At 44.2% G+C, this 26002-nt stretch overlaps 1 protein-coding gene across 1 annotated transcript; it reads left to right on the top strand.

The window, feature by feature from the left end:
• The first annotated feature begins 1446 nt into the window (after positions 1 to 1446).
• LOC143289543 (histone-lysine N-methyltransferase SMYD3-like) lies at positions 1447 to 26002 on the top strand. Its single transcript, XM_076598548.1, has 13 exons — positions 1447 to 1577; positions 2146 to 2209; positions 2876 to 2986; positions 5059 to 5125; positions 6569 to 6699; positions 8844 to 8911; positions 12191 to 12299; positions 14178 to 14300; positions 14926 to 14971; positions 16376 to 16474; positions 17844 to 18021; positions 21843 to 21951; positions 24367 to 26002. The coding sequence occupies exons 1-13, from the start codon at positions 1477 to 1479 to the stop codon at positions 24457 to 24459; spliced, it is 1299 nt and encodes a 432-aa protein (XP_076454663.1). The 5' UTR covers positions 1447 to 1476; the 3' UTR covers positions 24460 to 26002.

The raw sequence follows: 26002 nt of genomic DNA, 5'->3' as shown, positions 1-26002 counted from the left end.
AAACATTTCCAGAAAACTGTCACTCCTCTTTGAACATTTTTTGGGAATAGCTATTTCAGCAGCTCCAATAATTGATTTTTGAAAGTTGTTATAAAAAACTTCTAAATCTTCACAAAAAAATTCATTTTCAGATATGTTCGTAAGATAGTTTTGAAATGTTTCCTAGTTTGCGTATTTATAATTGAATTTTGGGATTTCATCTTCTCCGCTGTATTTAGATATGGTACAATCCTTAAAAGACAGTGTGACTGGCACGTGATCACTGCCTAGAGGATCATCCCCAGTATCCCACTGTACTGTTAAAGCTAGAGATGGTGATATGAAGGTTAGGTCAAGTGCCGATGCTCTATGAGCCACATCTGGGATACGTGTAATCCTCCCATCGTTAAGTAAATGCAACGACGAATCAACAATACTGATTTTCAACAAAATCTCCTCCGACGATCCATCTTTCTTTTGAGCAATTTAATGCTCGCAACCAATTTGTATTTTGCTTACTTGGACCTTTGGGATAGTAGACTGACGCAAAATGTAGGATTTGATTATTAGACTTAATGACTACCAAGTTAAACCGATCTCTCAGTCAAAGAAGGCTACTCACTTGCGTAGCTTTCGTCGGCGATCCGGCCGGCTTCTTCAGCAATCTTACAAACGTAGCTGACATCTTTTCAGTATAGTTTGAAATAGGAGATGGATGGACACTTGCGTAATTCAAACCACACTGCACGTAAATAGCTGTACTAATCTTGTCAGAATCCTCGCTTATATGATAAACCGGAGGATAATGATAACCTTTCAGATTCGGTAATTTGTTTTCAGTAACATTTAAGGACAAAAGAAGAATATGATGACAGTTTTCAAAAAGGTAAGCACACAGATTATCAATATTTGTACTCAAAGAGCGGGAGTTCCATTGTAAGACTGATAGATTCCCACATGTTATTTGCAACTTCTTAGTCATTTATCAGCTAGAATGAATCGTAGAACAAATATCATTAGGTAATGAGATATCCGAATTTAAAACAAAGATAACAGTGAATGTGTGTCTTCATGTTTTACATTTATTTGCTTATTTATCATCATTGTTGTCTTATTTATTTATTATTATTATTATTATGACTACTACTACTACCATTTTTCTATATATTATAATTATTCAGTATTTATTTAGAAGTTTATTTACTTATTTATGTACGCTTATCTATTATTTATTCACCTTTTTTTTCTCAAGGCCTGACTAAGCGCGTTGGGTTACGCTGCTGGTTAGGCATCTGCTTGGCAGATGTGGTGTAGCGTATATGGATTTGTCCGAACGCAGTGACGCCTCCTTGAGCTACTGAAACTGAAACTGAGTCACAGAGATCCATTCATGCCATGACAAGATAGGGGACGCAATCAACAGTTTCTAAATTTGTTTGGGTAGAGTGACATCCCATAAGGCGGCAGCACGTTTGTGTCGAGAGGTGGACGAACAAGATGGGGTGGAAAAGGGGGGATGTAATCATGAAGTCTGAGCCCTACGCTCATGTTCTGGCCCATAAATATCGTCTGGAAAGGTGCAGTTACTGTATGCAGAGGTAAATTGGTCATGGAGCATGTTGATATCAGCCTGTCGATGCCATTGTCACACTCTGTGTGTGTGTGTGTGTTTGTGAATATGCACGCATATGTGGGTGTGTTCAAGTTCGCTAAACGTGGCCCATTTTTGTTTATATCATATTTCAGTCATTTGCCATCTAAGTGCATTTAATTGTTTATTCATTTTAGATATCTTTACATATGTTTCTTTTGTTTATTTATTTTCTTCCATTTAATGTTTAAAAAAAAAAAGGGATGTTCTCATGGCTTGACTAGCATTGGGTGTATGTAATGTGTATGTCAGTCATCTACTCCTTTTTTGTCCGCCTTTTTTTTTCTTTCTTTTTTTTTCTCCTTTTTTTAAGCAGATGTGTTGTAGTGTACATGGATCAGTCTGCATGCTTTGATACCTCTTTGAATCTGAAACTGAAACTTTGTCAGTGGCTAGTTGACTGATTCAGAAGGGCTGATTGATGGTTAGTTGGTTAAAGTGAAGGACTGATTGAATCATTGTTTGATCAGGACTGGCTAAGTAACTGATTGATTGATTGATATTCTCCTGAACAGACAGGCCACCATCAAGAAATGCAGTGGCTGTTCAGTGTTACGCTACTGTGGTCGTGACTGTCAGGTATGTTCAGTCATTGTGAGAGGTGATACAGCATTGTTATTTCTGCTGATTCTAGGTAGCTGATATTAGAAATAGTCTTGATAATCATGATGATAATAATAGTAATCAGTGTGCATGTACGTGTGTGCCTTTGTGCTTGAATATGTGCAGTCATATGTGTGAGCCCTAGGCATGTGTGTGTGTGTGTGTGTACGTGTGTGTCTTTGTGCTTGAATATGTGCAATCATATGTGTGTGCCCTAGGCATGTGTGTGTGTGTGTGTGTGTTATCAGTATAACAATGTGTATACATGTGTGCTTGCAGGCATATAAATGTGTGTGTGTGTGTGTCTGTCTGTCTGTCTGTGCATGCGTGTGTTATCAGTATAACAATGTGTATACATGTGTGCTTGCAGGCATATAAATGTGTGTTTGTGTGTCTGTCTGTCTGTCTGTCTGTCTGTGCATGCGCATGCATGCCAGAAAGATCTTTTCCAGTAGATCATTGTATTCAAAAATAAGAACAGTGTGATTACTTGGAGGTGTGTGTGTATTTGTGCATGCATGCTCACACATGTATGCATTCCTCAGAAAGGCCTGTCACAGCACATGAAGTGTGTTCAAAGATAGCGATGATGGTGTTATTACTGTTGGTGGTGTTATTACTGTTAATATTTTCTCATATCAGAGACAGGACTGGAGTGTTCACAAAGTGGAGTGCAGGTGCTTGCAGCAGGTGACCCCCAACACACCCACAGACAGCGTTCTGTTGCTGTTGCGGCTTGTCATCAAATATGTGGTATGTTGGGTTTGGTTTGGGTTTTGTGTGTGTGTGTTCTGGTCATGGTTTTGTTTAATTTCTGCCTTATGCCAGTTGTGTGGCATGTGCGTTTGTGTGTGTGTGTCTGTGCGCGTGTGTTTTTTATTTGTGTGTGTGTTTATGTCTCTGTGTGTATGTGCCTGTGTGTGTGTGTGATTTTTTTGCTGTTTTTCACTTTTTGGTTTATCTGTTATCCTTTGGTTCTTTTGTTGTTGTTTTTTGGTTCATTATTAAGGGATGGGAGGGTGTTGTAATCTTTTTTCTCTTTGTATATATTCTTTTTTCTTTGTTTACAGCTTTTTTCTTCTTCTGTTCTTCTTTTTTTCTTTTTCTTTTTTTTTTTTCTTTTTTTTCTTTTTTGTATTTATTTCTTCTTTCCTTGCAGTTTTGATATTTTCTTTTTATTGATGGCTGTGATTGATTAGTGTGTGTGAATATTTATGTTTGTGAGTGTCTGGTGCTTGTATGAATGTAATTAACTATAGTACATGTGTATATATGTGTGTGCATGGATTTTATTGTACACACGTATTTGTTCATCTTTTTGTCATTTGAGAAATTTTCAGTTAGAGACTCTAGACTGGATTATATTCAGGAGAATATGTATGCATGAGTATCACTATGTGAAGAAATTTGCACAGCCTGTCAGACCCTTTGGAAGTTGATATTCTAAATATTGATGCTAAAATAGTTTCAATTCAGCATGATACTCAGCTGCAGTATGATAAAAAAAAAATCACACTTTGTAATATGAAATTAAATGAAATAAAAAGGGGGTCATCAGTCATTCCAGGCCACGGAAATACAGGTTTGTTTGAAAATTGAATGCAGTGAGCAACAAAACACAAACACAGATAAGACTTCTTGTTTTTTTCAAGGCACACTCTCCATAGGTGTGATTTCTTCACTTTACTTACTAAAATACTAAACCTTCAATGTTAGATTAAAACAAGGCACACTCTCCATAGGTATGATTCCTTCCCTTCATTTGCTAAAATACTAAACCTTCAATGTTAGCTTAAAACAAGGTACACTCTCCATAGGTGAGATTTCTCCACTTCACTTGCTAAAATACTAAACAGTCAATGTTAGATTAACCCCTACGCTGCCTATATGACGAGATTACTTGTCAGCGCAAGCATGTACGCTTCACTGCCACAATGACGAGATAATGTCATCGAAATATTATGACTTTTCCCTGGTTTGCATTGAGTTTGTTGACAAAAGTACTGGTAGCTTTAGCTTTGGGAATCTTTCTAGATTCTATACATAGCTAGAAACCCCATCTATGTCATGAAGCAGTCCTTTATTTGAACATTTTGGTTGGATTACTGCTGCAGTGTTTGCCTGACTCCTCTTCTCGCTCGCTCAACAAAATGTCAGACATGTGATCGTGGTTGCATGAAACCAACCAAGATTGCTTTCTTCAGCTGATGCTCAGAAAGAATTGAAGTGTAAATTCGAAGGAGAAGACAGCGATGAACTTTTGTAGGATGATTTGATAGAAAATAAAGGGAGCAATGAAGAGACTGGCCAAGATACGACCATCAGTAAGAGATGCCGACTTTACAGCTGTAGCAGGTGACAGAAAGTGACCAAATTTTCAGCAGGACACAGTGTGAGCGATTTTCTTGGCACTCAGCTAATGTGATATGATGAGAACTGGATGAAGTGACCGTGTGTGAGTGGGGTGAAGAGGAGGGGGGGGGGAGACCGAGGGAACGTGGCCCCACATCCATATTATCACTTGGAGAGGTCACAATGTATTGTGTCTGTCTCTTTTTTTATTTTTTTTATTGTGTTTGTTCTCATATAATTTGTGTGTGCAGGTATTATCCATTTGTCCAGAAAATATGATATTTTACTTTTTAGTGCATATATTTTAGTTATATATATATATATATATATATATATATATATATATATATATATATATATTTATGTGGACACACTACACTACTCTTTGCCACACACGCTTATCCATTTTAATCAGAATGTAAACATGTAATCATACTGTTTCTGTTTTGATTTGTTGTTTCTTGTTATAACAGCAGGGAAACCACATCAAGACTGTGGACACTGATCCTGGTCTGAGAACATTTGAGGAGCTGATGTCTCGTAAGATTTTGTTTTTTTTTCTTTGGATGGTTTGTTCTTTGTCCAGTATGTGTGTACAATACTATACATGAAACTTTTTACATCTGCATATGCTTGATGTGATTTTGCTGCTGGAGGCGCTCTTAGTGTTGATTTATACACATTTGTGATGATTTTAGTGTGTTTTTCGTGACGCCTGGTTCCTTGGTGTTTGTTTTTTTGTTGTTGTTTTTTTGGTTTTTTTGGACAATGATAAATGTGATGTGCTCTGTTTTGCTGTGATTTGCACCTGTGTGATATGAGACTGTGATGGTGCCTGTGTTGATTTACATATTTTTATGTTACTTAGTCTTATATATGTATATTTTAGCCAGTGTCATGTGAGACTGTGTTGACTTTGTGCTTTGTACAATTGCGGTGGGCCCCATCTGAGATGGGTGTACTGTGCTATATAAGCCTGTATTTTATTATTATTTTTGTTATTATTATACAATACAATACAGTATGGTACACTACAATACAATACCACACCTTACAATATAATGCAATGCAGTGCATCTTTATTCATCCCTCTGGAAATCAAATATACATCCCTAGGCTTATCAGACACCACACAGTCTTTCATCCCATAGTCACATCCAACACACACAAAAACATTACAAAAAAGTATAAAAAATAAAAAAAATAAAAATTTTTAAACATATTAAGCTGAATCATTATGTGTATGATTTGTGTATATTATGCGTGTGATATAAGTGTGTGTGTGTTCTTCAGTTTTATATCTTTCCACTTAAGTGGTACAAGATGAGAAGGTAAATGATGGGGGGGGGGGGGAAAGAAATGGAGGATGGGTAGAATAAAATAACAGATGCACATGAACCTGTGTCTGTGTGTTAATGTCTGACTTGGGTACATGGGCAAAAGCGCACACACACACACACACACACACACATGCACACATGCACACGCAACACACACACACACACTCACACACACACACACATACACACACACACACATACACACACACACACACACACACACACACACACACACACACACACATAAATACTGACATCCAACATTTGTAAGGGGTCTTATGGGATTGTGCAGCAAACATATTGCAATATCAGGTAATATCTTGAAGCTTGCTTTTCTTTCTTGTGTGTGTGTTAACATGTGTGTTTGTATGAGTGTGTGTGTGCGTGGTGTGTGTGTGTGTGTGTGTGTGTGCTTGTGTGTGTATGTATGTCGTCATTTGCCTTTTTTGTTTTGTTTAATTGTGAGCGAAAAATCAGATGAGACAAAAATTTCTGTCCCTCAGGTGATGATGATGACAATGATAATTATTATTATTGTTATCATTATTATTGCTACTGATATTTTCTATTATTTTTGTCATTGCTAATAGTAGTAGTAGTATTGTTGTTGTTGTTATCATTACTCTTATTATTGTTGTTTCAGACAGCGAGGAAATCAAGAAAGATGCCGTGCGCTGTGACATCTTCAGCCAGATGTGTTTCACGCTTTCCAAGTTGTCTGGAACACACCTGCCGCTCCCTGACACCTCAAAACTGCTGGACATATTTGGAAAGGTGGGTAAGGGGGGAGGGGGGGGAGGGAGTGATAAGAAAAATGACTTACTTACTTACTTACTACCTGTTAAACCATCTGGTAGTGACGAAGAACCACCACTCTTTGTTTTGAACCAGTCTGTCAATAGAACCACCACTCTTTGTTTTGAACCAGTCTGTCAATAGAACCACCACTCTTTGTTTTGAACCAGTCTGTCAATAGAACCACCACTCTTTGTTTTGGGCCAGTCTGTCAATAGAACCACCACTCTTTGTTTGTTTTGAACCAGTCTTCCACCAGGAGGCCTAGTGTACAGTGCTTTGTCCAGTCTCTACTCTTCCACCAGGAGGACCAGTGTACATTGCTTTGTCCAGTCTCTACCCTTCCACCAGGAGGACCAGTGTATAACGCTTTGTCCAGCCTCTACCCTTCCACCAGGAAGACCAGTGTATAACGCTTTGTCCAGTCTCTACTCTTCCACCAGGAGGACCAGTATATAGCGCTTTGTCCGGTCTTTACACTTCCACCAGAAGGACCTGTGTATAGCACTTTTTCCAGTCTCTACCCTTCCACCAGGAGGACCAGTGTACAGCGCTTTGTCCAGTCTCTACCCTTCCACCAGGAGGACCAGCGTATAACGCTTTGTCCGGTCTCTACTCTTCCACCAGGAGGACCAGTGTATAGCACTTTGTCCAGTCTCTACTCTTCCACCAGGAGGACCAGTGTATAACGCTTTGTCCAGCCTCTACCCTTCCACCAGGAGGACCAGTGTATAACGCTTTGTCCAGTCTCTACTCTTCCACCAGGAGGACCAATGTATAACGCTTTGTCCAGTCTCTACTCTTCCACCAGGAGGACCAGTGTACAATGCTTTGTTCAGTCTCTACTCTTCCACCAAGAGGACCAGTGTACAGCGCTTTGTCCGGTCTCTACTCTTCCACCAAGAGGACCAGTGTACATTGCTTTGTTCAGTCTCTACTCTTCCACCAAGAGGACCAGTGTATAACGCTTTGTCCAGTCTCTACTCTTCCACCAGGAGGACCAGTGTATAACGCTTTGTCCGGTCTTTACACTTCCACCAGGAGGACCTGTGTATAGCACTTTGTCCAGTCTCTACCCTTCCACCAGGAGGACCAGTGTACAGCGCTTTGTCCAGTCTCTACCCTTCCACCAGGAGGACCAGTGTACAGCGCTTTGTCCAGTCTCTACCCTTCCACCAGGAGGACCAGTGTACAGCGCTTTGTCCAGTCTCTACTCTTCCACCAGGAGGACCATTGTAGAGCATTTTGTCCAGTCTCTACTCTTCCACCAGGAGGACCAGTGTATAATGCTTTGTCCGGTCTCTACTCTTCCACCAGGAGGACCAGTGTACATTGCTTTGTCCAGTCTCTACCCTTCCACCAGGAGGACCAGTGTATAGCACTTTGTCCAGCCTCTACCCTTCCACCAGGAGGACCAGTGTATAGCACTTTGTCCAGTCTCTACTCTTCCACCAGGAGGACCAGTGTATAATGCTTTGTCCGGTCTCTACTCTTCCACCATGAGGACCAATGTATAACACTTTGTCCAGTCTCTATTCTTCCACCTGGGTGGCCCTACCAGGAGCATATGTACCCACCAGCATTGTTCTAGGAGGTCCTTGAAGCATTCAATCTCGCCCACCCCCCCCCCCCCAACCCCCACCACAGCAAGATCACAGTGCTTTGGGAACCTGTTGTTTACAGGAGGTCAAGGACAGGGAAGGAAAATGATGGATAGTAAAAGTATGCACCCACTGCCTGGCAAGCACAACAGCCAAGTGGTTAAAGCGTCAGACTTTCAAGAGGTCCAACTGGAGAGGTAAAATGCATATTTTATACACCAGTTTTTCTATCGTGCAGTGCAGTTAAATATATTTTACACAGAGAGGTATTCTGTGAATTGTATCATTATTATTATTATTATTATTGTTACATGTGTGTGTCACACAACAGTAACTCGAAGTCAGAAATGTTTTGATGCCCAAAATTAGGTCTGTGGCCCATCACAGACAGAGGTATTTATAGAAAAATTTAATCCATAAGATAATAAGATAATACATATTGCATGACAAGAAAAATAAAAAAAACAAAACAAAAAAGACTATCACCTTACAGTTACACTGTGTGTGTGTGTGTGTGGGCAGATGGTGATCAACACTTTCACCATAGCGGACCAGGAGTTGCAGGACATTGGCTCTGGCATCTACCTTAGGTGAGTCAGGGGCGATGCATCACTTGGTTCTGGCATCTACCTCAGGTGAGTGAGAGGGCAATGCATCACTTGGCTCTGGCATCTACCTCAGGTGAGTCAGGGGTGATGCATCCCTTGGCTCTGGCATCTACCTCAGGTGAGTCAGGGGCGATGCATCGCTTGGCTCTGGCATCTACCTCAGGTGAGTGAGAGGATGATGCATTGCTTGGTTCTGGCATCTACCTCAGGTGAGTCAGGGGCGATGCATCACTTGGCTCTGGCATCTACCTCAGGTGAGTGAGAGGGCGATGCATCACTTGGCTCTGGCATCTACCTCAGGTGAGTGAGAGGGCGATGCATTGCTTGGCTCTGGCATCTACCTCAGGTGAGTGAGAGGGCGATGCATCACTTGGTTCTGGCATCTACCTCAGGTGAGTCAGGGGTGATGCATCACTTGGCTCTGGCATCTACCTCAGGTGAGTCAGGGGCGATGCATCACTTGGCTCTGGCATCTACCTCAGGTGAGTGAGAGGGCGATGCATTGCTTGGCTGTGGCATCTACCTCAGGTGAGTCGGGGCAATGCATCACTTGGCTCTGGCATCTACCTTAGGTGAGACAGGGGCGGTGCATCGCTTGGTTCTGGCATCTACCTCAGGTGAGTCAGGGGTGATGCATCACTTGGCATCTACCTCAGGTGAGTCAGGGGCGATGCATTGCTTGGCTCTGGCATCTACCTCAGGTGAGTGAGAGGGCGATGCATCACTTGGTTCTGGCATCTACTTCAGGTGAGTGAGAGGGTGATGCATCACTTGGCTCTGGCATCTACCTCAGGTGAGTGAGAGGGCGGTGCATTGCTTGGCTCTGGCATCTACCTCAGGTGAGTGAGAGGGCAATGCATCACTTGGCTCTGGCATCTACCTCAGGTGAGTGAGAGGGCGATGCATTGCTTGGCTCTGGCATCTACCTCAGGTGAGTGAGAGGGCGATGCATTGCTTGGCTCTGGCATCTACCTCAGGTGAGTCAGGAGCGATGCATCACTTGGCTCTGACATCAACCTCAGGTGAGTGAGAGGGCGATGCATTGCTTGGCTCTGGCATCTACCTCAGGTGAGTGAGAGGGCGGTGCATTGCTTGGCTCTGGCATCTACCTCAGGTGAGTCAGGGGCAATGCATCGCTTCTCTTCATTGTCACCTCCCAGCTGCACAACTGCCCAGTTGTCAAAGCGTTAGACTTTCAGTCTGAGGGTCCATGGTTTGATTCCTGGTCTGTCTCAGGATCCTGGTCTTTTGTCGCTGTCAACTTGGAGCATTGCCCTACCACTTTACCTGGTCTTTTGTCGCTGTCAACTTGGAGCATTGCCCTACCACTTTACCTGGTCTTTTGTCGCTGTCAACTTGGAGCATTGCCCTACCACTTTACCTGGTCTTTTGTCGCTGTCAACTTTGAGCATTGCCCTACCACTTTACCTGGTCTTTTGTCACTGTCAACTTGGAGCATTGTCCTACCACTTTACCTGGTCTTTTGTCGCTGTCAACTTGGAGCATTGCCCTACCACTTTACCTGGTCTTTTGTCGCTGTCAACTTTGAGCATTGTCCTACCACTTTACCTGGTCTTTTGTCGCTGTTAACTTGGAGCATTGCCCTACCACTTTACCTGGTCTTTTGTTGCTGTCCCACTCAGTTTTCTTCTTTTTTTTTCTCACTCTCTCTCTCCTTTTTTTTTTTTTTTTCCGATGATGCATGGTGTTGTGGTTTGTTAGAGTGGCTGAGCAGCCCAATACTTTGGTCCTCAGTACTCAGGATTCTGTCGGGGTTACCTCTCCCTTAGCTCATGGCCCAGAGACCTGCCCTGTGACCACAGGGACAGGGGTTTCTGTCGGGGTTACCTCTCCCTTAGCTCATGGCCCAGAGACCTGCCCTGTGACCACAGAGACAGGGGTTTCTGTCGGGGTTACCTCTCCCTTAGCTCATGGCCCAGAGACCTGCCCTGTGAACAAGGGACAGGGGTTTCTGTCGGGGTTACCTCTCCCTTAGCTCATGGCCCAGAGACCTGTCCTGTGAACACAGGGGTTTCTGTCGGGATTACCTCTCCCTTAGCTCATGGCCCAGAGACCTGTCCTGTGAACACAGGGGTTTCTGTCGGGGTTACCTCTCCCTTAGCTCATGGCCCAGAGACCTGTCCTGTGACCACAGGGGTTTCTGTCGGGGTTACCTCTCCCTTAGCTCATGGCCCAGAGACCTGCCCTGTGAACAAGGGACAGGGGTTTCTGTCAGGGTTACCTCTCCCTTAGCTCATGGCCCAAAGACCTGCCCTGTGAACAAAGAACATTTGTTTCTGTCGGGGTTACCTCTCCCTTAGCTCATGGCCCAGAGACATGTCCTGTGAACAAGAGACAGGGGTTTCTGTCAGGGTTACTTCTCCCTTAGCTCATGGCCCAGAAACCTGTCCTGTGACCACAGGGGTTTCTGTCGGGGTTACCTCTCCCTTAGCTCATGGCCCAAAGACCTGCCCTGTGAGCAAGGGACAGGGGTTTCTGTCAGGGTTACCTCTCCCTTAGCTCATGGCCCAGAGACCTGCCCTGTGAGTAAGGGACAGGGGTTTCTGTCAGGGTTACCTCTCCCTTAGCTCATGGCCCAGAGACCTGTCCTGTGACCACAGAGACAGGGGTTTCTGTCGGGGTTACCTCTCCCTTAGCTCATGGCCCAGAGACCTGCCCTGTGAGTAAGGGACAGGGGTTTCTGTCGGGGTTACCTCTCCCTTAGCTCATGGCCCAGAGACCTGCCCTGTGACCACAGGGACAGGGGTTTCTGTCGGGGTTACCTCTCCCTTAGCTCATGGCCCAGAGACCTGCCCTGTGAACAAAGGACATTTGTTTCTGTCGGGGTTACCTCTCCCTTAGCTCATGGCCCAGAGACATGTCCTGTGAACAAGAGACAGGGGTTTCTGTCGGGGTTACCTCTCCCTTAGCTCATGGCCCAGAGACCTGTCCTGTGAACACAGGGGTTTCTGTCAGGGTTACCTCTCCCTTAGCTCATGGCCCAAAGACCTGCCCTGTGAACAAGGGACAGGGGAGAATTGTTTCTCCAGGATTTTTTTGTATAATTCATTTATTCATTTTCAGTGGTTTCCTGCAACTTATTCGTGTCACATATATTGTTAAACACTTGATAAGAGCTGCTTGGTAAGAACTGTATAAACGCACATTATCATAATGTTATTATTATGGATTTTGAAGTGTGCACTATATAAGACTTGTTGCTTTATTGATATGATTATTGTCATTGTTGTTTTCTTTCAGCCCGGCATGTCTGGATCACCGATGCACAGCAAACGCTGTCGTGACGTTCAGGGGCAAGACCCTGTTTGTGAGAGCAGTGGAGGACATACCTGGTGCTGATCTTTCCACAGTATGGAAAAATTCTTTTTTTATTTTTCTACGTGCGTTTGTGTGTGTGTTTAGATATCATTCACTGCCCCCGAAAATGGAGTATGGCTGCCTGCAAGGTAGGGTAAAAAATGGTCATAGACTTAAAATACTGTGAAATGTGTTGCAGCCTATGAGAAGAGGATATTCACAACTTACCTGGTTTTTATCTTTTGTTCATGCATGTGTGTGTCTTTCATGCTAAGTTGTGTGTGTGGGTGGTGGAAGGAAGGATGCTTGTGTGTTGAGGTGGTGCAACAATTGTCTACATGTGTTCATGTGTATGTGTGCATCACTTGTGTGTTGAGGTGGTCCAACAACTGTTTACATCATGCATTCCATCATCCTGAGAGAGTAAAAACTTGTCTATAAGCACTCTCAGCTTCCTTGTTCTCCAACACCACCCATGTCAGCTCACTTTGGATGTATGTAGAGTGGGAGGGGGAGAGTGGGAGTGGGGGGAAGGGTTTTTGAAAAGAAGTGGTCATGAATGTTTTATGTAACTTTAATGTTTTTGACTCATTTGTGTAAACAAAGTGAGTCTATGTTTTAACCTGGTGTTCGGTTGTCTGTGTGTGTGTGTGTCCGTGTGTCTGTGTGTCCATGGTAAACTTTAACACTGACATTTTCTCTGCAAATACTTTGTCAGTTGACACCAAATTTGGCATAAAAATAGGAAAAATTCAGTTCTTTCCAGTCATCTTGTTTAAAACAATATTGCACCTCTGGGATGGGCACAAAAAAATAAAATAAGAAGCCTAATTATATGCAAACTGCATTTACTGTTATATTTATATTTTTTGTATTCTCTAAACTTGGCACTTTGACCTCTTATTCTGACACAACAACAAGAGGAGTCATTATTATCATTTTTTGTTCAAACAGGAACTTCTTTTGCTAAGCATGGAATTTTTATTTATTTTGCAAACGTTCTGGTGCAGATAGTAAAGAAGGGAAATTACTCTGTAATTAATGCTAGGGGACTTAATTTATCACAAGTGAGTCTTGAAGGCCTTGCCTCTCTTGTTCTTTCATGTAAAGCACCCTGAGCTCTTAGAGAGAAAGGGCAATATGTAAATGTACATTGCTATTATTATTATTATTATTATAAGCTTCCTCCCTTCTAATGCTATCATACAGTGAGATGATGAAAGTATCCTTATTTTTTGTTTGAATTTTGCAAACACTGATGACTTGTAAATTAATCCAGGAAAGCACACAGAGTTTGAAACAGATTAAATTCAGAATGATATATAGCCTCAATAGGGCCCCTTTGTCTGTATCTGTTGTCTGCCTTGTGACTGCAAAGAAACTGGGTCAGATGCCATGTTTGACACGCACTGTTCACGTGAACCAGTCACCGCGAAAATAACACTCGTGCTCGCGAGCACAGCAACACACGCTGCATTTATCAGTCACAGTGGAGAGTGGAAAGGTCAGTAAGATATTCTTAGCTTATAACATCATTATGCAAAGTAGGTGTCACTCTAAAAATTCAAAATTATCTAAAGCCCTGATCGAGCTCCTGAAACAGTTGTAAACAGTAGGGCCTCAGTCGGGGCCCTTTGTCCGGAGTGAGTTAACTCTCTCCATACGAACAGCGAAAGAGACGACATTAACAGCGTTTCACCCCAATTACCATCATCAAAATATTGCAAGCGGAAGGCTCTTATACTGAAGACATGAATGTTGACAAAGAATACCACAATTCTGACGACGGAAGCTAAAGGTTGGGTCATTCAGACACCCACTGGACATCCGAGGGGTCTGTGTAGAGGAGAAGAGAGGACTGGCCATACTGAGTAAGTTAAGCAAACTGCAAAAAGAGGGAGAGCACCAGTGCTTTTTCATTGTTCGACAGGTGCAGGAGTCGGTGTTCCTGACTTACGTGGATCAGCTGGCACCATCCTGGGAGCGTCAGGAACAGCTGCGGCAGCAGTACTACTTTGTCTGCCAGTGTGACCGCTGTCAGGACTCATCATTGGTACTCCTTGACTTTTTGGCAGGGGGGTTTGGTACACACACAACACACATACACACACACACACGCATGCACACCACACATCTTCAAACACACACGCACATGCGCGTGCAAGCACGCACGCATGCACACACACACACACACACACACACATGCACACCACACATCTTCACACACACACACACACACAAAAGGATATTCAAAATTTGAATAACACAGGACATATTCCCAGTCAGGTGATGCTAACAGATGATGAATATATACAAACAAAATTGGGAAAATTTGTTTATGAATGCTGCTGCAATTTACTGCATTAACTGATTGATTAATTGTGTGTTTTTCAATCGTTCATTGATTTACCATTGCACTTGTGTCTTATAAACCTTACGGTTTCATGACAATAAAATCTATTCTATTCTTCTGTTCTATTCTATTCTATTCAATTCACACACACACAACAGCAACAGCAACAACAACTTGCACGCACAATGTTCTTCAGTGTGGCTAGTTGAAAGTCACACAAAATAAAATACATCAGAAACAAAAAACAAAACAAACCTATTCTGCCTACAAGAATAAAACCAGAAGTAACCTGACTCATGTTGGGCTTTTTGTTATTTCCCCTCAGGACAAGGCCATGACTGCTGGAAATTCGGCTGACCAATCTGACCCAGGTATGTGTCGTCGTTTTTCGTTTGTTTGGTGTTTTTTTAGACTCGGAATTGGGGCTGTTTTGCTTTCTGTATTTTCATTAATGATTAATGATGATGGCAGCATCATTGACAAGCAGGATGGAAGAGATGCTGACATTGGAACCCGCGTCTGACGGGCGCAATAGCCGAGTGGTTAAAGCGTTGGACTGTCAATCTGAGGGTCCCGGGTTCAAATCATGGTGACGGCACCTGGTGGGTGAAGGGTGGAGATTTTTCTGATCTCCCAGGTCAACATATGTGCAGACCTGCTAGTGCCTGAACCCCCTTCGTGTATATATGCAAGCAGAAGATCAAATACGCACGTTAAAGATCCTGTAATCCATGTCAGCGTTCGGTGGGTTATGGAAACAAGAACATACCCAGCATGCACACCCCCAAAAACGGAGTATGGCTGCCTACATGGCGGGGTAAAAACAGTCATACACGTAAAAGCCCATTCGTGTGCATATGAATGAACGTGGGAGTTGCAGCCCACGAACGTAGAAGAAGAAGAAGAACCTGCGCAGGCAAAGTAAGGGCAACTTTCCGTCAGCTGAAGAATGTGTGTGGACCCGGACATCTCACAAGACAAGACAAGACAAGTTCTTTATTTCAAGGATAATAGATAAGCACTGGTGTGCTTTTTTACATCCAGTCCCCGCCCTGAATAGGGTCTACACTACACAATATTTAATAAAATGAAAGCATGGTGTTAGTAGAGATACACAACAGAGGAAAAAAAAATATGCATAAATCAAAACAAAACAACACACACACACACGCACACGCACACACACACACGAACACACACACACACACACACACACACACTAAAGAACAAACACGCACGCACACACGAACACACACACACACACACACACGAACACACACACACTAAAGAACAAACACGCACGCACACACGAACACACACACACACACACGAACACACACACACACACAGCATACAGGCACTAGCATGGTGTTAGTAAAATGCATAGGGAAAAAAATGAACAAAATCAAAGAAACAAACACACACAACACACACCACATTACACATCAGAACTGGAGGATAGAGGGTGAGGAAGGTTCGAAGACATCAAGACCATGATCTTCAACACCGTGGTGAAGCCTGTCTATCTGCATGGAGCAGAGACCTGGAGAAGCACTTATCACCACCATGAAGAGAATCCAGACTTTGATCAACACCTGCCACAGAAGGATTCTCCCAGAAGCTGGCTGGGCAGAATCGCTGATGATGAACTGTGAGAAGGAACAGCAATGTGCTCTTCCTGGGTAGAGGGCAGCCAGACTTTCACGTGGAGAAATGTGTTGTGACAAAAGAGTAATACAACAAATACAATGCAGCAGTACGATACATTGTTCCAGACTGTCAGGAGAAGGCGGACGATGATGTTGCCGTAGCAGCGGCCATCAAGACATGTCAGACAGTCACGGACAAGGTGGATCGGCTCAAAAAGACCTCAGGTGAGCAGGGCTGTGAACAGAGGGGGCATCCCCAGGGCCTTTCCCAGGGCTTTAAAAAGTACTGGGTCGGGGGACGTCCCCAGGGCTTTAAAAAGTGCTGGGTGGGGGGACGTCCCCAGGGCTTTAAAAAGTGCTGGGTGGGGGGGACGTCCCCAGGGCTTTAAAAAGTGCTGGGTGGGGGGGACATCCTCAGGGCTTTAAAAAGTGCTGGGTGGGGGGACATCCTCAGGGCTTTAAAAAGTGCTGGGGGGGGGGGACGTCCCCAGGGCTTTAAAAAGTGCTGGGTGGGGGGACGTCCCCAGGGCTTTAAAAAGTGCTGGGTGAGGGGACGTCCCCAGGGCTTTAAAAAGTGCTGGGTGAGGGGACGTCCCCAGGGCTTTAAAAAGTGCTGGGTGGGGGGACGTCCCCAGGGCTTTAAAAAGTGCTGGGTGGGGGGGACGTCCCCAGGGCTTTAAAAAGTGCTGGGTGGGGGGACGTCCCCAGGGCTTTAAAAAGTGCTGGGTGGGGGGACGTCCCAAGGGCCTTTCCGAGGGTTTTAAAAAGTGTTGGGGGAAAAAAAGGCAACAGTGGCCAAAAAAAAAAGAAAAAAGAAAAAAAAAAAAAAGCTTTTGAAAAGTCGTTGACTGCAACCTTCTGTTGAGTCTTTCTGTATGTGGGCATGTGTGTCTCTCTCTCAATATATATATGTATGTGTGTGTTTTTTTCCTTTTTGTGTGTATGGGTTTGTGTGTTTGTACTTACTGTGGGTGTACACACATACACACACACATACACACACACACACACACAAAAGAAGTACACAACAGGAATAAGAAATGGCAAGAGGGGGCGTGGGAGGGGATAGATCCTACATTTGTTTAAAAGCAGTCCGTTTGTAGGGAAGACTTGAATGATGCAGGAGGAGAAGAAGAAAAAGAAGGGTGAATTAATGGAGTAGAGGGCCCAGAGTGTCAGCGAATCGATTGCGATCGCGCCTTAATTTTAGCACGATTGCCCAATTGAGCTACATAATTATGTGACCTGGTTGGAGACATAATTTGACAAAAAACAAGAATGCCAGAGAATCAACAGACAGGCAGAAAATACGAAAAAAAAAAACTTAGCCGTATGAACAGCAGGAGTCATGATGGCTGCCGGAAAAAGAGGGCGCTAGCTAGCGGGACAAAGGGGAGGTTACCTACTTCCGGGGGATTATCGGCCGTAGTTGCTTTCGTTTTCTCCGCATAGGCGGATAGTAGTTTGCACAGGACAGGAATGTCAGACCCCTGCCGGAGTCTGCACTAGTTGGGTCACGGTAAGTATGTTATTTAAACGTAATTTTAGATAGAAAGTTTCCTGTTAATGGACGTCCTCACTCTTCCCTTGACAGACAGCAGTGACGAGGTGCTGGCGCTGTGCAGAGACTGTCTCTCCAAGGTCCGGCCCCGACTGTCGCCATCCAATGTCCACCTGCTACGTGTGCTGGATCGGGGGTTCGATGCCGCAATCGGCTGCTCATTATGGGAAGAGGCCCTTGACTACGGGCTTCAGACACTGCAGCCATACAGGTCGGAACGCTGTGTGTGTGGGAGGGTGTGGGTGTGTGTGTGTGTGTACAGGTCGGAATGCTGTGTGTGTGGGAGGGTGTGGGTGTGTGTGTGTGTGTGTACAGGTCGGAATGCTGTGTGTGTGGGAGGGTGTGGGTGTGTGTGTGTGTACAGGTCAGAATGCTGTGTGTGTGGGAGGGGGTGTGTGTGTGGGTGTACAGGTCGGAATGCTGTGTGTGTGGGAGGGTGTGTGTGTGTGTGTGTACAGGTTGGAATGCTGTGTGTGTGGGAGGGTGTGGGTGTGTGTGTGTGTGTGTACAGGTCGGAATGCTGTGTGTGTGGGAGGGTGTGTGTGTGTGTGTACAGGTCGGAATGCTGTGTGTGTGGGAGGGTGTGTGTGTGTGGGTGTACAGGTCGGAATGCTGTGTGTGTGGGAGGGTGTGTGTGTGTGTGTGTAGAGGTCGGAATGCTGTGTGTGTGGGAGGGTGTGGATGTGTGTGTGTGTGTAGAGGTCGGAATGCTGTGTGTGTGGGAGGGTGTGGGTGTGTGTGTGGTGTACAGGTCGGAATGCTGTGTGTGTGGGTGTGTGTGTGTGTGTGTACAGGTCAGAATGCTGTGTGTGTGGGAGGGTGTGGGTGTGTGTGTACAGGTCGGAATGCTGTGTGTGTGGGAGGGTGTGGGTGGGGGGGGGTGAGGGTGTGTGTGTGTACAGGTCGGAATGCTGTGTGTGTGGGAGGGTGTGGGTGTGTACAGGTCGGAATGCTGTGTGTGTGGGAGGGTGTGGGTGTGTTTGTGTACAGGTTGGAATGCTGTGTGTGTGGGAGGGTGTGGGTGTGTTTGTGTACAGGTTGGAATGCTGTGTGTGTGGGAGGGTGTGGGTGTGTTTGTATACAGGTCAGAATGCTGTGTGTTTGGGAGGGTGTGGGTGTGTGTGTACAGGTTGGAATGCTGTGTGTGTGGGAGGGTGTGGGTGTGTGTGTGTGTGTACAGGTCAGAATGCTGTGTGTGTGGGAGGGTGTGGGTGTGTGTGTGTGTACAGGTCGGAATGCTGTGTGTGTGGGAGGGTGTGTGTGTGTGTGTACAGGTCGGAATGCTGTGTGTGTGTGGAGGGTGTGGGTGTGTGTACAGGTCGGAATGCTGTGTGTGTGGGAGGGTGTGGGTGTGTGTGTGTGTACAGGTCGGAATGCTGTGTGTGTGGGAGGGTGTGTGTGTGTGTACAGGTTGGAATGCTGTGTGTGTGGGAGGGTGTGTGTGTACAGGTCGGAATGCTGTGTGTGTGGGAGGGTGTGTGTGTGGATATGTGTGTACAGGTCGGAATGCTGTGTGGGGGTGCGGGTGCGGGTGTGTGTGCATCTGTGCGTGTGTGTGTGGGGGGGGGGGTGCGTCTGTGGGGGGGCAGTGGGGGGAAGGGTGTGTGGGTGTCTGGGGGGCGGTGGGTGTGTGGGGGGGGAAGAGTGTGGGTGTGTGTGCGTCTGTGTGTGGGGGGGGGAGGGTGTGGGTGTGTGTGCGTCTGTGTGTGGGGGGGGGTGAGAGTGTGGGGGGGGTGAGGGTGTGGGGGTGTGTGCGGAGGGGGGGGAAAGGGGGGGGGGTGTGTGCGTCTGCGGAAGTTCATATGATCTTGTTTGGCTGGTGCAAAGAAGTGAAAAAAAACCCAACAACCAACAACAGAACTTCCTTTAAGAAAAGGTATCAACGATAACAAAGAAGTCCAGTAACTACTGTTCTTAGAACAACAAAACAATGCACACAACTTTACATCACTGCTCTTAAATTAACTACCTTGCTGCAGGGGTTAACATGTTTACAGCAAAAGTAAAAGGTGTGTGTGTTTCAGACACCTTCAACCTTAACATATTGATCATGAAATAAAAGGTGTGTGTGTTTCAGACACCTTCAACCTTAACATATTGATCATGAAATAAAAGGTGTGTGTGTTTCAGACACTTCTCCCTTAACATATTGATCATGAAATAAAAGGTGTGTGTGTTTCAGACACCTTCAACCTTAACATATTGATCATGAAATAAAAGGTGTGTATGTTTCAGACACCTTCTCCCTTAACATATTGATCATGAAATAAAAGGTGTGTATGTTTCAGACACCTTCAACCTTAACATATTGATCATGAAATAAAAGGTGTGTATGTTTCAGACACCTTCAACCTTAACATATTGATCATGAAATAAAAGGTGTGTATGTTTCAGACACCTTCAACCTTAACATATTGATCATGAAATAAAAGGTGTGTGTATGTTTCAGACTCCTTCTCCCTTAACATATTGATCATGAAATAAAAGGTGTGTATGTTTCAGACACCTTCAACCTTAAAATATGGATCATGAAATATAAGGCGTGTATGTTTCAGACAAAAGGTGTGTATGTTTCAGACACCTTCAACCTTAACATATTGATCATGAAATAAAAGGTGTGTGTGTTTCAGACACCTTCAACCTTAACATATTGATCATGAAATAAAAGGTGTGTATGTTTCATACACCTTCTCCCTTAACATATTGATCATAAAATTTTGTATTTGTATTTGTATTTCTTTTTATCACAACAGATTTCTCTGTGTGTAATTCGGGCTGCTCTCCCCAGGGAGAGCACGTCGCTATACCACAACGCACCACCCATTTTTTTGTATATTTTTCCTGCATGTAGTTTTTATTTGTTTTTCCTATCGATGTGGATTTTTCTTCAGAATTTTGCCAGGAACAACAGCCATGGGTTCTTTTACGTGTGCTAAGTGCATGCTGCACATGGGACCTCGATTTATCGTCTCATCCGAATGACTAGCGCCCAGACCACCACTCAAGGTCTTGTGGAGGGGGAGAAAATATCGGCGGCTGAGCCATGATTCGAACCAGCACACTCAGATTCTCTCGCTTCCTAGGCGGACGCGTTACCTCTAGGCCATCACTCCACTCCAAAGGTGTGTGTGTTTCAGGCACCTTCTCCCTTACGGACTGACGCCGTGCTCAAGACATGCGATCGTGACGAACTAAATCAACCATGATTTCTTTCTTTAGCTGATGCTCAGAAAGAATTGAAGCGTAAATTCGAAGGAGAAGATAGAGATGAACATTTATAGGACGATCTGACAGAAAATAAAGGGAGTAATCAAGAGAGTGGCCAAGATGCGACTGTCAGTGAGTGATGCCGGCTGTACAGATGTTAGCAGACGACAGATGACCGAATTAGCAGCAGAGCGATATTCTTGGCACGCAGCCAACGCGGTCTGATAAGAACTGAATCAAGTGACCGTGTGAGAGGGGTGAGGAGGAGGGGGGTGGAGACTGAGGGGGCGTGGCCTCACATCCATCTTATCAATTGGAGAAGTCACAATGTATTGTGTATCTATCTCTTAATATATATATATATATATATATATATATATATTGTGGTTGTTCTAGTATGATTTTGTGTTTGCAGATATCCATTTGTCCAGAAAATGTGATGTTTTTGTGCAAATTACCTGACTAATGTTTGTAATGAACAAGTTGAAAATGTGACAAAAAACAAAACACTGATTTCAAAACAACAGCATGTCACTAAAAATATATAAAATGGGAAAACAGCATGTGTTTTGTATTCTTTATTCATTTACCTTTCAGAAAATATATACTTTTATGGGTCTTTCTCCAATAACAAAGAGCACAGAATTTTTGGAAAATTTATACCCGTTTTTTGTGAAAAAACCCTGGCAAATAGATTTCACTTAAATCTTATTTTCCTGGCAGCGAAAGGGTTAACATGTTGATCATGAAATAAAAGGTGTGTATGTTTCAGGCACCTTATTCCTTAACATATTGATCATGAAATAAAAGGTGTGTGTGTTTCAGGCACCTTCTTCCTCCCTTCAGTCCCAGTCGGGGGCTGCAGCTGCTGCGTGTGGGCAAACTGCTACTGTGGCTGGACCGCCTTCCTGAGGCCTTCGCTCACCTGGCGCAGGTAAAACAGATAAAGAAGCATTACAAGATTCAGTGCTTTTTAAGTACAATTATCATTATTATTAAAGGGAATCATTCAGATTCGATGCTGATGGGTACAGCAGCTGAGTGGTTAGAGTGTTGGAGTTTCAACAATCCGAGGGTCCTGGGTTCAAATCCAGGGTGTCTAGTGGGTGAAGGGTGGAGATTATGTTGCCCTTTGGTCATTCTCTTCCGCCTTCACAGCCATTGGGAAAGGTTTCCTCCTCCGCCTGGTCCGTCATTGGGAGACTTCACATGCGGCAGGTAGTACCGGGTTACATGGTACCAGTAGCAAGGGCTATGCCCCTGTCCTGACATCGAAATGCACATACATTAAAGACCCCAAAATCCATGTGAGTGTTCAGTGGTTTATAGAAACAAGAACATACCCAGTATGCACCCCCCTGCTCCCCACAAGAATGGAGTATGACTGCATACCTTGTGGGGGTAAAAACCATCATAACGTATTTGGTGTCCTGTATCATTATATAAGGAGCAAAATATGTTCATTGTCTTATATCATTATGTAAAGAGCAAAACACATTCAGGGTCATAACATTACGTACTGTCACTGTCTGTCTGTCTGTCTCTCTCTCTCTCTCTATCTCTGTGTGTGTGTGTGTGTGTGTGTGTGTGTGTGTGTGTGAACACAAATGCTTGTGAAAATGTAAGGGAAGGAAATCCTGATTAGAACTTGATAAACTGCTTCTGCACTGTGATTGTTTCCAATTGAATGTGATTTTTTTTTTCTGATGAAATATTATGGGAATATAGGTACTTTTGTCTTTGCATGACATATAACTGGTCACATGTCGTGGTATCCATGTCATGAACATTTCTACAGTGCGTGTCATCGTTATTTCGTTATATTGTTTGCGTGTACAACCCTTTTCCCACCATGTCTCCTTGTGAATGGGCTAATTAGGCCTGACCACAATAAACCGTTCGTTCGTTTGTTCTCTCTCTCTCTCTGTCTCTCTCTCTCTCTCTCTCTCTCTGTCTCTCTCTCTCTCTCTCTCTCTCTCTCTCTGAGGAACTGGGAAAGGCTTTTATCGGGGAGCCCTGTTGAAGGCTTTTTGATTTTTCTTTCCTAGGTTGTCCAGATCCTGGACTAGAAATCAGTCTGGATCTCTTGTGAATGTTATAGTGTGGTTTATTTTGCTGTTGTTGTTGTTATCATTATTATTATTATCATAATTGGCACATGTGTGTGTTTCCTCAACATGCAGCTGCATTTAATTTTAACTCGTGTACACCAAACGTGTGAAGGGTGGAAATTATGTATCCAGTTCTCCCGGGTCAACAAATGTGCAGACCTGCTAGTGCCTGAACAACCTTTATGTGTGTACATGCATCTTCACTTCTTCACCTATCCCGTAGTCTTGTGGACCGTTGGGGCGCCACAGGTGATCTGGCAACCAGCATCCTCCAATCCTCTCGGTTTTCTGACCTCCTGATTGTATCGCTCAACCTCAAGCCCGTCCATTCTGGGATGTTGTCCTCCCATCTCTTCCTCTGCCTGCCTCTCCTTCTCCCCCCCCTTGCACTGTTCCCTGCAGGAATGTCTTGGCAAGCCCTGATGATCTCATGACATGGCCATACCATTTGAGCTTGCGTCTCTTGACCAAGGTCAACAGGTCTTCGTATGCATGCAGAAGATCAAATACACACATTAAAGACCCCATAATCCATGTCAGTGTTTGGTGGTTTATAGAAACAAGAACATACCCAGTATGCACCCCTCTGCTCCCCACGAGAATGGTGTATGACTGCATACATTGTGAATGTTATAGGGTGGTTTATTTCGCATTGTTGTTATTATTATTATCATTATCATAATTGGCTCATGTGTGTGTTTCCTCAACATGCATTTGATCTTAACTCATGTACACCAAACATGGCCTTAACATGAAAAGAATTGTGGACAGAATGTTGTAACCTTTCTTATTCTTCTGCATCTGTGCACTGCAGTCATAGGTATGAGAGGGCTTTTACGTGTATGACCATTTTTACCCTGCCTTTTAGGCAGCCGTAGTCCATTTTCAGGCGTCTTCATGCCGGGTATGTTCTTGTTCCCATAACCTAGCGAATGTTGACATGGATTACAGGATCTTTAAAGTGGGTATTTGATCTTCTGCGTGTGTATATACTCAACAGGTGTTCACCACTAGCAGGTGTGCACAAACTGTTAACTTGGGAGATCCGCAAAAAAAAAAAAAAAAAAAATCTCTACCGTTCACCCACCTGGTGCACCAAAACCGGGAATCGAACTCAGGAAACTCAGGCAAGAATCCAAAGCTCTAACCACTCAGTCACTGTGACCATCGTTGTAATCTTTGATTGTATCTACAGCACTTCACTGATGCTTTTTTTTTTTCTTTTTTCTTTTTTTCAGGTGGAGCAGATCATCGCTGTGACTTATGGGACAGACAGTGAACTGTTCACACAGTTGAGGGAATTACAGGCACAAGTGACACATGGACAGTGAACTGTTCATACAGTTCAGGGAGTTACATGCACGAGTGGCACATGGACAGACAGTGAACTGTTCACACAGTTCAGGGAGTACAGACACAAGTGACACATGGACAGTGAACTGTTCACACAGTTCAGGGAGTTACAGACAGTGAACTGTTCACACAGTTCAGGGAGTTACAGACAGTGAACTGTTCACACAGTTCAGGGAGTTACAGACAGTAAACTGTTCACACAGTTCAGGGAGTTACAGACACAAGTGACTCACATGGACAGACAGTGAACTGTTCACACAGTTCAGGGAGTTACAGACAGTGAACTGTTCACACAGTTCAGGGAGTTACAGACAGTGAACTGTTCACACAGGGAGTTACAGACAGTGAACTGTTCACACAGTACAGGGAGTACAGGGAGTTACAGACAGTGAACTGTTCACACAGTTCAGGGAGTTACAGACAGTGAACTGTTCACACAGGGAGTTACAGACAGTGAACTGTTCACACAGTTCAGGGAGTTACAGGCACAAGTGACACATGGACAGTGAACTGTTCACACAGTTCAGGGAGTACAGCGAACTGTTCACACAGTTCAGGGAGTTACAGACAGTGAACTGTTCACACAGTACAGGGAGTTACAGACAGTGAACTGTTCACACAGTACAGGGAGTTACAGACACAAGTGACTCACATGGACAGACAGTGAACTGTTCACACAGTTCAGGGAGTTACAGACAGTAAACTGTTCACACAGTTCAGGGAGTTACAGACAGTAAACTGTTCACACAGTTCAGGGAGTTACAGACACAAGTGGCTCACATGGACAGACAGTGAACTGTTCACACAGTTCAGGGAGTTACAGACACAAGCGACTCACATGGACAGACAGTGAACTATTCACACAGTTCAGGGTGTTACAGACAGTGAACTGTTCACACAGTTCAGGGAGTTACAGACACAAGCGACTCACATGGACAGACAGTGAACTGTTCACACAGTTCAGGGAGTTACAGACAGTGAACTGTTCACACAGTTCAGAGAGTTACAGACACAAGTGGCTCACATGGATTTCTTACCTTCCCCTCATGCTTCCATTGGAATGTCTTGATCAGACGTCGTTTCCTTTGTGTGCGTGTATGTGTGTGTGTTTGAAGATGTGTGGTGTGCATGGGTGTGTGTGTGTGTGTGTGTATGTGTTTATGAAATGTCTTGATTTCGAAGGGTTTGTGTCTTCTTTGTGTGCGCATATGTACGTTTGTGTGTGAGTGGGTATTGAGTGTGCAAGTGTGTTTCATGTCTTTGTATGTGTCTTTGTAAGAGTATGAATGTGTGTTTGTATTGTGTGTGTGTGTGTTCATGCATGAATGTGTGTTTGTATTGTATGTGTGTGTGTGTGCATGCATGAATGTGTGTTTGTATTGTATGTGTGTGTGTGCATGCATGAATGTGTGTTTGTATTGTATGTGTGTGTGTGCATGCGTGAATGTGTGTTTGTATTGTATGCGTGTGTGTGTCCATGCATGAATGTGTGTTTGTATTGTGTGTGTGTGTGTGTGTGTG

This window comes from Babylonia areolata, chromosome 14 (genome assembly GCF_041734735.1).
Source record: "Babylonia areolata isolate BAREFJ2019XMU chromosome 14, ASM4173473v1, whole genome shotgun sequence".
Classification (NCBI taxonomy): Eukaryota; Metazoa; Mollusca; class Gastropoda; order Neogastropoda; family Buccinidae; genus Babylonia; species Babylonia areolata.
The sequence above is the reverse complement of the archived record's forward strand: the minus strand, read 5'-3'. Positions and strand labels throughout refer to the sequence as shown.